The sequence below is a fragment of the Cheilinus undulatus genome, linkage group 8 (assembly GCF_018320785.1).
Source record: "Cheilinus undulatus linkage group 8, ASM1832078v1, whole genome shotgun sequence".
NCBI classification, from domain to species: domain Eukaryota; kingdom Metazoa; phylum Chordata; class Actinopteri; order Labriformes; family Labridae; genus Cheilinus; species Cheilinus undulatus.
In genome coordinates this window covers 40,153,307-40,168,394 of record NC_054872.1, presented here as the reverse complement: position 1 = coordinate 40,168,394, position 15,088 = coordinate 40,153,307, and the positions used below count along the sequence as shown (strand labels likewise).

General features: G+C 37.6%; 1 protein-coding gene across 1 annotated transcript in view; it reads right to left on the bottom strand.

Annotated features, from left to right (window-relative positions):
• The window catches only part of phldb3 (pleckstrin homology-like domain, family B, member 3), a 56,494-nt gene that overhangs the window by 19,791 nt on the left and 21,615 nt on the right, over positions 1-15,088 (bottom strand). Inside the window, exons 7-9 of the mRNA XM_041793981.1 lie at positions 14,203-14,385; positions 4,370-4,480; positions 545-646 (exon numbers count right to left, since the gene is read on the bottom strand). Coding sequence (XP_041649915.1) covers positions 545-646; positions 4,370-4,480; positions 14,203-14,385 — 396 coding nt within the window. The remainder of the gene's footprint in view (positions 1-544; positions 647-4,369; positions 4,481-14,202; positions 14,386-15,088) is intronic.

The window sequence follows — 15,088 nt, the reverse complement described above, 5'->3', positions numbered from 1 at the left end:
TCAGTCAATCATTTTATATTGCATATTTTTATTTAATTGACATTACTTTGTAGAAATCTATTTTCACTTTGACATTAAAGAGGTTTTAATCAGGTTTTTGCCTAAAAAGCAACGACTAATTTTTAAAAATTATAAAAGGTTAAAACATTCAAGGGGGTGAATACTCTTTATAGGCACCGCAAAAACTTAGCATTATAGCTTTAAGTAATTTTGAAGCCCTACAGCTAAATATTTACTTCAATACTGAACAAGTGACCACATGTTTACAAAAAGAAATATCAAAAGTGGATTTTTAAGAGTTTAAATGGGCAGCCCTTTGAGACTGTATCTTTAATTATTTATTTATTATCATATTTGATCATCTATATATTATTATTATTATTATTTTTCATTTTAAAATATTGATTTATTTTCATGTATCTTTAAATCTTTACTGGCAGTCAGACTAAGAACTTAAAGCGAAAATTGACGACAAACGGTTCAATTAAACAACTAGTCTTGGTTCGTGTCATTCATTCTGTATCCATGGCAACATGCTGCTTACCTGAGGAGGCTTATGAACAGTGAGAGGAGAAAGTGACATCATGCAGGGGGTGGAGCCAGTGACGTTTGACCAATCAGCAAGAGGCTTCTTCTCTTTGAGAACCTGTAGGACCAGATTAGGTTTACATTTGAAATTTAGTAACACATATATAGAAAGTGATGACAGTTTAAATGGTTAGATACACAACAAGTTTAACAAATTAAATGACAAAAAGCAGCAGAAAAGATAACAAATTCAGTGACTGATGAGAGCTGCAGCGTTTGACATACCACATCTGACTGAGAATGAAAAGTGCTGCTGCCTGGAGGGATCCTAATGAGTTAAAAAATTATCATTCCCTCTCTATCTTTCCTCCCTCCCTGCTTGACTCACAAACACATGAGCAATTCAGTCGCCTCATGCTGTCCACAGTTTAACCCTTATCTCTCCTCAGAGCTCCACACTCACTCATGCTGATGAGGAATGTGTGAACAGTGAAGATTTAAGCCTGTTTCTGACCTTTGGGTCTTGCTCTCCTTGCCATGTAGTGGTAGCATCAGTGACAAAGTCTTCCTTTACTCAAGCTTCAGACAATCAGACTCATTTTTCATAAGCTGCCTCTGTCACAAAGTTCACTCAAAATCTGACAAAAGTTAATCACATCCCACACGCAGTCATATTGTAGTCATGCTGTCTGAACTGTCTCGTCCGTCTCTCCTCCTCTGTGCTGCCACTCCCTTCTGCCCTCCCTCCAGCTGTTCCTGTTCTCTCATTCAGACCACCGTATGATCTTAACACTACACTGAAAAAACACAATTTAACGGCTGTCAGCTGTGAGAATTGATTCTAGTATTTTTAAGGGGGGGCTTACCGCTTGTTGCTGTGATGTGAAGTTCTCCCAGCCTCTCTCTTCTCCCTCTCTCACTCATCCACGCTCACTCACATGTACACACATTCACAAACACAGCAGCACACTCCCTCCTCTGCTTACTCCTCCCTCTATCCTTCCCTCTCCTCCCTCCAGCCTGAATGAGCTCTCTCACCCTATCTCTCTCCGTGTCTCTGTATCTGATTTGATTTTTCCTCATCCACATGTCGTCTCCTCCTCGGTTTAACTGCTGCTGCCATCAGTCTGATCAAAGTCAAACAACTGCCTGTGTGATAATGTCAAAGTTAGCGGCTGAGTAAATCACATAAGTTAGAGGACAAGCATTTATAATAAACACTGATAACACATGACAGGATGGGCTGTCCAACAATTATCAGTGGTGGTTTTTGAAAACACAAGCAAAATAAAAAGAAAGTTAGCATGCAATTCAGTTACTTTATTAGTTTATTCAGATGATTATACTTTAAAAAAATGATATTTTCTGCATAATTATTTTTGTAACTTCCTCTAACTCAACAGAGATTTCATATTGTTTACACCGGGGGGGACAGGGGGTTGCTCTGACCTTCCGAGTTGGAATTCCGAGTTCAGGTTGCATTTTTGAAGCTGTATGTGACTGGTGGCTAGGAATTTCCGAGATCAAATGAATCGCACCATATCTGCCACAATGCCGAAGAGGAGACGGCCTTTTGCTCTCAAACTCATACTAAAAGACAAAAACTAAACCAGGCCCATGCATCGGGTTTTTCTTTTTAACTGAGAGAGAAAGTAGCAGGGCAGGTAAATAACTGGACTTAGTTGAAACACGCCCACAAGGTAACGTATTTGGCATGCCTGGATGTGATGATACATCCCTCACTAAAGTCAACTCTCCTTAAATACTTCTCCACGCTCTTAGTAAACACAATAACACAGGAGATGTCACATGCTGCAGTTAGAAATCATGGTCTGATTGCTGTTATTTGTCGGTTATAGATGCCGGTGCTGTGTAAACACGTTTGACTATGTGTTCGTCTCCATGCAGCCAAATAATTTGTTAAAGCTCCACAATAAACTAAAACTTTGTAAAGAAGTCAAAAGGCACAGCTTTCATGGTCCTCTTATTTTGTTGGCCAGTCACCACAAATATGCACCGGCGCACAGAGACCCTAAGCCATTATGCAGCTATTTTGGGAAAAAAACACCACTTTCTGTGCAAATCGACCCTACTTCTTTAATCATCTAATGACGAGGCTGGTAACAGCACAGTCCTAATAAAGATTGGTCTACTGTCTGCAATAGCTGGAGGAAGTGCACTTCAGTTTTTTATGATGCACAAACTTTCCACAGAGTTCAGGAAAAAATTCTCACCTCTATATTACTTAGAAATAAATGATATGTAAATGATGTGTAAATAAGCTTGGTAAATAATACTTTGACATTGTTATTACTAAGCTCTGACCAGAAGTTAAATCAGTCTGAGACTTTCAGCTACTCCTTTATCCATGTGTGGCACTGTTACACGTGGTAACAATGTGAGAGTTTGTGTTGTTTGAGTTATTCGTCATTTAGGGAGGAAACTTTGTCAAGCTGGTGCTAAAGTGAACACACTGATATTACCATTTCTTTAATTAAATGCACAGTAGCGGGACTGGACACAGCTGTTGCTGGTACGGGCTGGAGTGGACAGCATTCGCTAAGAAAGCCAGTGCTAACGGTCAAAAACCTAGTAGGTGCGATTAAGAAAAGAGTCCCAGCACAGGGCTCTAGTTTCATATAAATTTGCAATATGAGTCAAAATAATAAGTCAATAATAATTAAATTGCAATTGTTATATTGTAAACAAAAATGCTCAGCCCTTCTTGGAGCCTGAGCCTGTGTCATGTGCCAGTGCACAGAGGACACAAGAGCCATGGTCTCACCAGCAGCTGGCTAGGCAATGGTTGGTTGTTGGGACAGTGGGGCTGGTGGGATGGACTGCTGGCATGTTTGATATTTTGGATGCAGAACTGCAGACACTTGCATCTTGAGTGCAAAACCACATGCATATTCTCTAACTAAGAGCAAGTTTTTCTTTGTAAACTAAATGATGACTTCTTTAATAATCAGTGGGCATGTTAGTTGGATGTGCACTGCCTTTATGTCAATAAAGATGCAAACGAGCAGGAAATAAGCCTACCATTTGAGCTGATGCTGAGGGAAATTATGTGTCATTTATGAGAGAGGCAGTGTTAATGGCCGACTTTTATGTGAATAATGGGAGCCTTTTTCCTTTTTTCCTCCGACACCTCCAAGTAAATTTCACTTAAGGACAATTTAGTTGAAGTTGACCTTACTTTGTTGCTATTAAATACTCCTCAGAATAAAGTTGCACATTCAGTCATGCAGCATCAGTGACTTTTCACCAGGACTATTACTGGGTCAGCTTGAAATCACACACCTGGCTTAAAGGATACACATTGCACCAGTATCAGCCAATATCAACCCTGCTGATGTGGCATAAACAGATATCAGTACCCAATGTTAATTTGTTGTGTCAAATCAATCCAAGAGTAAATAAGAAACACATTTTAGGCATTAATATCCCAGTTTTCATAAATAACATGTGAACTGCATGTATTTGGTAGTAATTATGAGGTTTTTAGGATAAAAATGAGATTGCAGAAGTACCAAAAATGAATCTGTTAATTCTGACTTATTCAGCTTTTTGGACCAGTTACTTCTAACAAGGAGTGCATGAACCAGGAGAGCTAACCAGAGCTATCCTCCTGAGAACATCTTTGTACTGAGGTTCAAAAAGGCTGATGAGCATAAAAAGTAGAGTGTCATTTATGCGTTGAAAGATGTGAGAGGGGGAAAGATTTCTGACCAGATAATCTATTTTTATGGTATCACTGAAAAAGCCTTCCTTAAAAAATATTACTTTTAGTTATAGAAGTTGTGAAACTAATAACTAATATTATGAATCTTTTTCCTACCGTCTGACTGGTGTGGACGAGTTCCCTCTTCTCCTTCCTCAGGGCGTTCAGCTCCCTCTCCTTCTGCCTCTCCATCTCCTTCAGCTGTCGCTCCAAGTGCTGGACTCGCTCCTGAAAATTAAAAACATTACTCCCTTCAGCACTGACTGCCATCTGGTTCCTTCTCCTCAAAGGAAGCGTCATTTGTCGCCTATGATTGAGTTCTTGAAATTAGTTAAAATATTCTGAAGTAATACTGAGTAAGTATCTCTAATGTGATGCTTGTGTTGTGTGAAAGAGTCCAGAGCTGATCTACGACGAGACACAATGCAAATCAAACCTCTGTTTTGCAAGTTAATGAGATGAGACACGTGACATGAGGGCAGAGAGAGTGACTCAAAGAATTAATGGGCTGTAGGCCTGCCCAGTAAGAGAACAATATGAGATCTGCAACAACATCAGGGTCATCATGATACCAGAATTATAAACTTAAATATGATACAAGTAAAAATCAAATGATAAAGATGTACGTTTCCATAGCACAGCAACAAGAATAGATAATACGGAGTAATCATTTATTTCTGTTCATAAACAGAAATTGCAGACAAGCTCCTGCACGAAGTCTAAATTGCAAAAATATGGCAGCAATTTCGGGGTTCAAAAAAGTTGTCAATATATTTGCATCATTATGTCAATGCCATCTCTCTCTCTCTTTTTTTCTATGTGTCAATTTTATGGCTAATATCTGAAGTTTTTCTAAAGATTCATTAATTTAATGCATATTATTGTGATGATTGCAATAATTCAAACATACATAAAGACTGTTAAATAGCTTTAATGCTCAGTTCTTCCTGTTGTTATTCATGTTTTTACATAACTCATGCTTTTGTAAAATGTTTCTTCTATAAGAAAATAAATGTAAAACATCACTTGCATTCAAATCAAATCTGAGGGTAGCTCATTCATGGCCTAAATTTAATCTGAGAGCATCAAAATGGTGTGAAAGCATTGAACCAAAGTCTACAGTCAGTGGTTAAAATGGGCACATCCTGAGTGAGAAAGCACTGCTTGATTCCATAAAAACATTCTTATTTATATGGATAAAGTCTAAAGTTTTTAGAAAGTGTTTATTGCAAACGCACATGCAAAGAAAACATGACATGGGGAATGCTAACCAGCTGTATGACAGACAGACAGACAGAGATCAGCTGTTATCTGCAGCTGAGTCGATTACAACATCCCCTTCAAACAATCACTCTCTTTATCTGAACCAAACTCCTCCTCTTACATACTCCAGCTGATTGAGGAACAACCCAACATCACTTTCACTTTCAATCATCTATATTCAAATACACCATTAGAAACTGGCACATAAATGGAAATTCAGCATTTTGAAACGTCTTTCAGAATGTAAAGAAAAAATCTGAACTCTGAACAAAATCCAAAAATACTTACTCTTTTTCCTACAAACCCCCCCAAAAAACAAATTTATAATCATTGAAGGCTAAGAAAAATTCAGATACTAGTCCAAGGGCTCACCAGCAGATTTTATTTAAATGTTTTTTTAAACTATTCAGTTATTCACAAAATGTAAATATAATAAACACCAGCAGAAATCTCTGATATTTAGAATTCTGCTCAAGTGAACCATTCCAGGATTAAAACACTACAGCAGCCATAATTAATGCATTTGTATTTGCAACAAACAATAATAAAGGTGACAAATCTTACCATTGGGAGCTCCCTCGTACTCTCTTGATTTAAGGCTGAATGATTTCGGAAAACAATCTAATAGCGTTTTTTTTCCCCCCCAATATTGTAATTATGATTTAATTTGAAGATCCTCACCTCATGTAAGCAATAAATCGTTTTTTAAACAACACAAAACTACATTAAAAAAGGGCTGAACAATTTTGAAAAAATTATCTAATTGTGATGATTTTGACTCATATTGCAACATGAATATGAATTGTTATATTGAAGGGAGAGATAATTCTCATATTTAATAAGAAAAAAAAGTACAAAAATAAAGAAAGAATTTTTCTGTAGACTATCCAAAAAAGTGGCACTTGAATGATTGCATGATATGCAATGCACAACATCTCTACTGCAATAAAAAGTTTTAAACTGGTATTTTGACCAAAATTTTACTTTAGAGAAATACTGCACCTTCTGCAATTTGAAAATTGCAGTAGTCCATATTGCGACTTAATCTAATTTTCAATTAAATGCCCAGCCCTACTCCTAATAATAATATTTCTTTAAGGATATGCCTGCTGCATCAGAAAGATACCTCACAATCTAAATCCGGTCACATTTTTAGTCCAAAATCAGGATTAAATCAATAATTTCAAATTTGCCGTTTATTTTCTTCATAGTCTGCTGTATTTGTATTTACGGAATAATGCATTTTCCGGTTAATTATTACAATGCTTTACAGAAAAATTTCTCCCAACCTCAATCCTTTTTTAGAGTTTGAAAACTTCTCTACTTTCCCTCATAAAAACAGGTGTAAAATCTTCATTTTCTGTTCTATTGGTGTCAGCTTAGAACCTGAACTAGCTAAGGCTTTATGCTTTGTTCCAGTTGAGTTTTCCAGCTAATTCCTGCCAGCTTACAGTCGTCTACAGGCCTCTGTTACACATTCAGATGGGGAACAATTTTTTGTTGTTGTTGTTGTTGTATTACTCAATACCAGTAGCAGCTACAGTGAGTCTGGAAATAAACTTAAGTGTTACCTTTCTGAAGACACTTATACTCCAGATGGCTCAAAAACGGCATTCAGCTTAATTTGGACATTTGCTGGACAGGCAGTTTGGACTAATTTTACCTGGAATCCCCAGAGGTTAACTTTCGAGTCATCACAGAAGAGAATAAATTGCTTTTAGGTATCATAAAAAGTGTTAAAAAGCAATAATTGGCTTAATTTAACACAAATTTTCGCAAGCATGAGAGATAATTGGGGGGACAGAGCTTTCTCCATCGCAGCCCCCTCCCTCTGGAACTCACTCCCAACACACAATCAAAACTGCATGGACTTACCTACATTTAAATCACTATTGAAAACTCACCTTTTTAGAATGGCTTTTAATCTGTGATTGTGATGTTCTGTCTTTTGTGTTTGTCTGTCTGTTTATGTGGGCTTTATCTACTTTATTGTTCATTTATAAGTGTTCTGCATTGTTTTTCTGCATTGTACAGTGTCTTTGAGTTTTATGAAAAGTACTTTATAGTAAAATGTATTATTTGTCAGTCTGTTCCAGACAAAAATGTAGCAGCAAATGCTGCCATTAAATCAAGTGAAAACATTTGTAGAAGTCCCCTTTACTTTCACTGAAGTGTTGGTGAGCTTATTTGTGATTTTAGAGATGATGTCATGACATCTTTTTTTTTTTTAATACTGTAAATGTATGTGTTCTGGCTGTGTGAATTGTGTTATTGTTAGCTCAGGAAGAGATCTAGGGAAGTACAGATGCTTCATTTTACATTGGCCAATACCGACCCTTTTTGACAAACATCGGCCATTGACAGGAACTGATATCAGTAGCAGATGTTTATCTGTTGTTGAGTACCAACTTCATGCTGGTATTTAACACATCCAAGAGTTGATTCAGAAAAAAAATTTATTATTGGACACAAGATGTGACTTGTTGGACACACTCTGAACTGTTTTTGTGGTCAAACATGAAAGAACATGTAAGCATTGTGGGAGTGTTGCACCAAAAGAAGTAAGGGAAAAAACTACCATCAGTATCGACCATTGGTTAAGTTGTTATATTAAACAGAAAAAACAAGATATGAAGGTGCAGCATGGTTCATTAAAGGATAGTTGGTTGTAATCACTCTGAACTTCTTGCACAGCATCTATCTTGGTGGGAGCTCTGCAAAACTATGTTCAAAAGTATGTTCCTCTCATCCAGAGCAAAACTTTAACAACCACCTGGCTGTTACATGCCACCAGAAGTACACAGCTGCTGGACAGTACAGTGGTGGGTCAAGAAGAAGGGCTGTGGTGTTTGACCTTTGAACTACAATCACTTCATCCTTGATTTAGAGCGGGCTTTAGTGCAAATTTCCCTCAAAGCATTCTTGAGATATCATGTTCACAAGAATGACCAGAGACACAGGAAGACAGATGGAAAACAAAAGCCTTCGTCAGCTCTCTAATGAAGAGGAATTTATTCACTTTCTAACTTTCTGGTGGTTAGATTGCGCCACATGAGCTACTGCGGCCCAGGTTCAAGTCTGGCCTGTGGCTACTTTTCTGCATGTATTTCCCCCACCCTCCTTATCCCTGTTTCTGATTCTGTCCACTGTCCTCCACAGTCAATAAAGGCACAAAAAGGCACACAGATGTCCCAACAGTTATGTCCTCCCCATGTATGTGGGCGGCCGAGGTTCAGGTACAGCCTGCAGCTCCTTTTCCACGTCTTTTCTCCACTCTATCTACTGTCCTTCTCTCTGAAGAAAGGCATAAAGAGACCAAAATGTATCTTCACAAATAAAGGCATATAAAGTCCAAAGATGTAGCTAAAATAGCTTTCTTGTAGTCCAAGCTCAGATGGTTAACACTGTAAACAATACACCTGTTAAGATCAGCATGTTAGCATTTTTATGGTTAGCATATTAGCATACTGACATTAACATGCAACTCTTAGCACTAATGATTTGTGATTAAAAACAGTTTTTTTGTGATTAAAAACAGGCCAAAAGCAGATGAAACAGATGTATAATCTTTTTATGCTGTAAATGATTAAAGTTACAGTCAAAGAAATGAAGACAATCATCAAAACCAAGTGTTCAAGACAATAGCTCACTAAGTGAACAACACTTGGGTATGAATGTCTCAACAGTCCCGAGTCTCTGTGCAGTTATAAATTAAGGATTTATCACGTAAGTGCCAACATGTTCCAGAGCTCTTTTAATGACCGTGTGAATCCAAACCTAAAATAAAGTTCATGACCATCGCTGTCCAAAGCTGCAGGAGTTGTTTAAAATATCTCCAATCCCCCAATAGGTTGGACTTTATTCTGAGTTTAATTGTGTACATGAATTTAGAGTGACTGTTAGGGTGTGACAAACTAAGCCCGCTCTTTTCAAAAGTAAACTGTCAGGCCAAGGACAGGATCTTTTCATGCACCTCACCTCTAAAAACAGGTTTAAAGCTTCAAGTGATGACTGGAATAAATCTTCCCTATTTAACTTAATGGCAGGATGTTATTATCGTTTAAATCATTGACTGTTTTTGGACTCATCTCAACGCTGATTTCAGGTCAAGAATGATCTTTGAAGTAAAGCATTTTTATCAACTGGTGATGCATCATTACAGAGGCCCTGAGAGGAGATGCATGCATACAGTTTTTACTCAAATTTTCTGAGATATCATGTACATTTTGGTTCTTTTCTTAAGAAATTTACTCATCATCAATGGTAAAAGAAGTATAAGATACATTGAGCTATGTCTGATTAGGGGCTCCATACATCATAGATTTTTCATGTGCACAAATAGCCAGCGCAGTGGTTAAATTCATATCCCTTGGTAGTTGGCAAGGTTATGAGTTGTTTAAACTGAATCTTAATATATTTTCTAATAAGTTTAGTCCACAACACTGCTAAAAAGCTTCATCTAAACTATAACACAACACCTACCACTACCAGCCACCGTAGCTGCTCTTAATGACTACTGTCTTACTGCCACAGCGCTCTACAACAGGGTTTCTCAACTTTTTCAGCCCACGACCCCAAAATAAAGGTGCTAGAGACCGGGGACCCCCACTGTACCTGAAGGTGGTTGAACAGCCATGAACATTCAAGACAGTCATGTGCTGACAAGGCCGCCCATAAGGGGGGAAGAAGGGGAAAATTTTCTAGGACCCAGCCAAATGGGGGCCCATCAAGGTCAGCAAAACCATGGTCCATTGTAAAGTTAAGCTCTGATACCTATATTTCATATTCAACTTGAATAATAATCACTCTGATCAAAGCAACAAATACATATTTCTTTCATTTGTGCCCTTTAAAATGGGTTAAAAATAGCAAACATTGGTGGAAAAGGTTGTTAAGTGGGATTTTAAAAGAAGCAGAAATGGGTTAGAAGTAGCAAAAATTAGAAAAATGGCCACCAAAAAAGGTGCAAAAATGGGGTTTACAGTGGCATCAATGGTAAAAAAAGGTGATGAAATTGGATTTAAAGTGCAAGAAAGCGGTGTAAACAGGCAAAAAGGGGTTTAACTTGCAAAAAATGTTATATTAAACAGTGAAATGTGGTTAAAATGGGTAAAAAGCGGTTAATAGTGGCAATAATGGGTCAACAGATGCAACAATAGGTGGAAAGCAGCAAGAATTAGTTTAGAAGTGGTAAAAACAGTCAAAAAAGCGATGGGAAGGGTTTACAATTGGCAAAAATTGTATTAAAGTGGCAAAATGTGTTAAAATTGCTTAAGATTAGTCGGAAAAGTGATGAAAACTGGTTAAAATGTGGCAAAATTGGTGTAAAGTTGCAAAAAGTGGGTAGAAAGAGGCAAAAATGGGTCCAAATTGTGCACCCCCCGGGTGTCTCGTACCCCCCACATTGAGAACCACAGCTCTACAATCTAATGTAAACAATGTAGGATCGGCTTTTATAAGCAGTTTGCCTGTGCCTATGCCTTTTCAGTCATTATTCGACACATGACTATTGTTTTTGTGTGAAATGTCTATACTGTGTAAAATGTTTGGTGTTGTGTAACGATTGAATAAACTAAACTTATGTAATGTGGTATCGATAGCATCTTGTAGGAACAGCTCTGTCTAGCTCTATTTTGAGTTAGAAAATGAGATAAAGTTGTCCAGAGGCTGTCAGGGTAATCTTACATATAACAAAAGAAACGAGTGATTAAGCACAGGGATGTGGACATTAACCTGTAAAGAGGACTGGGTGATGCTAGCGCTGCCAGTGTTAGCCACAGTATATAAATCAACTTTGCACTGTCATGGTGAGAAGCTGGTTTACAGAATGTGTTTACTTGTCTCTAGACTAATTGGCTGAAGGCAATTACAATTGTTGTAATCAGATGGGAAATTACTTGCCAGGGAACATCCCAACTTTTACCACTATTTTCTTTCTAAATACATATTCTTCACCCACTAAAAACAGCTTAGTGTCCTTCTTTAGAGTACCTACCCATCAGCTGAGACCTAATGATAGTAATTCAAGTAACACAAATTTTGGATTCCACTTAAGAAAATAAAGGGTTAAAAACTACAGTAGTCAGAATACCATACTTTAATGATAAGGCTCATAAATATTTAAGTAATGACATTTTAGCCATGCTCAACACAAACTCTTTCCAGATCCCTTCATGTGTTTAACTATCTCCTCCTCTGTTGTTGTTGTTGTTGTTGTTGTTGTTGTTGTGCTCTCCTCTGTCCTTTAACCCTCTCTCATGGTGGCCTCTGATGTAATTAAGCCTACAGAGCCACATGACAAAGTCAGGGTGATGCTGGTGTGAGTAAGGTAAAGAGTTCATGCTTGTGTCAAGCCTTACCCTGACCACTGCAACCACCAACAGAGACAGGATATGAGACTGTGTATGTTAGAGTGTGCTGTAAACACAAATAGGCTATCTAAAATGGTAGTGACCTCCACAGGACTTCTTAAAATACTCGGCAGCGTTGTATCTAAAGATAACTCATGACCTGATGTACCCGCTCGATTAATCTGGAGAACAATGTGATTATTGAGGAGGTCAAATTTATAGCCTTTAAGTTCACCTCCTTACTTTGTCTGCTAACTGATAAACACCACTTGACTTGTTTAAATTAGGACTCAAAGATACCCAGAGACTGTCATTTAAGTAGTTTCAAAATCTGCAAACCTTTATCCAAAGACAAATCAGTTACCACTAAAACTGTTTAAATTATTAAAAGAAATACAACTACCACCTGGTGGTTAAATGCCCCCACAAGGATTACAATTTACTTTGAAAGTAAAGTGGTGGGTGAAGAAGAAAGATGAGGGTAGTCTCTGTGGCAGTGATTCAAAGATCTCTCTCCAGTTATTTAAGGTCCAGTGTCCTCACCCTATGTGCTTATGGATGGACAACCAAAAAAATGCATCTGGCCTCAGCCTTCACCTGCACAGAGACTTAAAAAAATGTTATATCACAACTTGAATTTTTAAACTATGCACTAACTTCAAAAGTTTGAAGAGATGAGAAAATATTTAAAAAATGAGAGATTCTGGGCACTGGTTTAGTTCAGTGGGTTGAGCAGGCCATTGCACTGGAGGCTGGATGGATTCCCGGTTATTCCCGGTCTCAGCGCAGTTGGGTGCATGTCCTTCCCCACTCACTCAACCCATATTTCCTGTCTATCGTCAGCTATTTTGTCAAAATAAAGGCAAAAAAGCCCTAAAAATAGCTTTAAAAAAACAACTGTGAATAAAATTACTACAAGAAAAAACAGAATGTAAGCTTCTGTTATAAAACTTTCTTCTGAACCTTGACTCCATGTATGTTTTTGAATTGATTTTATTTAAAAGGGTTGATGTGATGCAACAAACTTCCAACAGAGCATTAACTCTTATTAGTCTCTAGTTCAGGGGTCATCAACTACATTTATACAAGGACCAGCTTATGTCTATGACACTGTTGGGGCCAGCGTATTAAACAAACTAAATAAAAGAAACATTCTTGTCTAAATATTGTTTCTTCTTTGAAATGTACCTTTCTTTTAGCCTTTAACAGTGAACTCAGTCTCTATTCACACAGTTGAATCCCTATACTGCAGCCAGCCACAAGGGGTCGATTGATATATTTAAGCCACATACTTCTGGCAGTAAAAAATAAACTCAAACCCATGAATTGTTAAATTTCCAAAGAAATCTGCTGCTTTAATGAAGAATGTACTTATGATTAACTTTGTCATGCATCTTATTTGCTAATATTGATTAATAATGGTTGCATTTTTGTAAAACTAATAAACACTCAGTCCATCTTTAAAAAAGTTTAACTTTTCACAATTTTACTTATTTTTGGAGTTACTTAAATATCTGTAGGGATCATAAAAGGAAATAAAGAAAAGAAACCCAAATTACAGCAATATATAGGGCTGGGTTCAAAAAGTGGATTTTCCGATTCAGATCGATTTTTTGTTGGAATTTTTGATATCGATTCATTTTTTCCAAAGATTGATCTTTTATTGCTGACTGTTAAGTCTCTGTTGCACTTTATTATGTTGATTGATCAAATGTGTTGGTCAATAAAAAGTATTTTTCAGGAAACAAGTTTGGGGTCAGTTTTTAGTGTGAACTTTAATATTTAAAATATTGGGCCTAGTTAGAAGGTTTCTTATTAATAATTCAAACGAAAGTATAATTTCTGCCATTAGTTCTCTAAGACCCACTTGCCTATTCAAGCAAATTGGAAATTGAAACAAATCGGGACCTTGTGAATCGAAATCAACACTTTCTAAGGCACCCCACATTTTGAGGAGGAGACTCTAAATGACATACTCAAATTAAAATGGATTATTAGATATGGCAGATATTCTAGCCTAGAAACTTCATGGAGCTATTGCCACATGCCTGATCAAATTCAAGTTAAAATTTATTGTAAAAGTTACCAAAAAGGATTGTATAGCAGTGGTTTCAGTATGGAAATGTCCAGACAGATTTCAAAATGACCACTTTGAGACTCTACATTCTGAATTTTGGACAAGTCTGGGTTCATAAATCTGTGTGTAGGTTGATCCCTCATCAGCCTTCCTGTGTAAACACTGCAGTGAATCACATGACCCACAGATAAACCATAAACCCTTAAAAAACACCAGGAGCAGCTGCGAAATTCTGAATGAAACTCAGATACGTTGTGTACCTGTGCTTTGTTGACTGCACTCTGCTGACATGAGATCTCCTTCTCCATCTCTCCGTCACTCTCTGCCTCCTTCTCTTTAGCTGTCGAGCTCTCGTCCTCCTCGTCGATGCCGCTCTCCTGCTCCAGAACACGAAACTCCCAGTCCTCGAAGGCGCGGACTGCTGCTTCCATCGTCTCCTTCTCCTGAATTAAAAACTGAGAAATCAGTCTCGTATAACAGATTCTGATGGTTCAGACTGATGAAAATGCTGGTTGATAGATTTAAAACACTTCCCAGTTTGTTCCACATGCACATAATCTTTGCCCTAATTTTTGGCATTAAAACTGACGTGCAATAGGTTAAGAATAACGATCTGCATAACTCATCATCACCCTTCAGAAGTCTTCATCTATCATCATGATAGATGCTTTATGCCTCAGCATATGAAGGTGAATATCTCTATACTTCCAGTGAGGCCAGGGAGGCTAAAATTAAACACCTTCCTGGGAAGACTTCCTTTCCATGGGAACTTTTAAATCTGCAGTGTGGTTTTTGTTGATTAATGCTTCAATGCCAGGAATATTAAAGTGTGCATGCAGGTGAGAGTAAAACCTGTACACCCTCATTGTCTCTCAACTGAAATACCTCTGTGCTCTGGTTTTTTCTGCAGGTGTTCTCTATGTGCAGGTGTTTGTGTACTTTCAGTGGCGCAATTTTAGACGAACCAGTCCGTGGAGATATTTCCACATAAATCTGACATGTCACAACACAAACTAACTACCTGCTGCTGAATGTAGTAAAACAAGGCGGTCTTTTATCCTGCTCTGTCACATTCACAAAGACTAGTGGACATCCCACGTACACGTTGTGTATTTAAAATCAAACAACTACTTATCAGGTTCAACA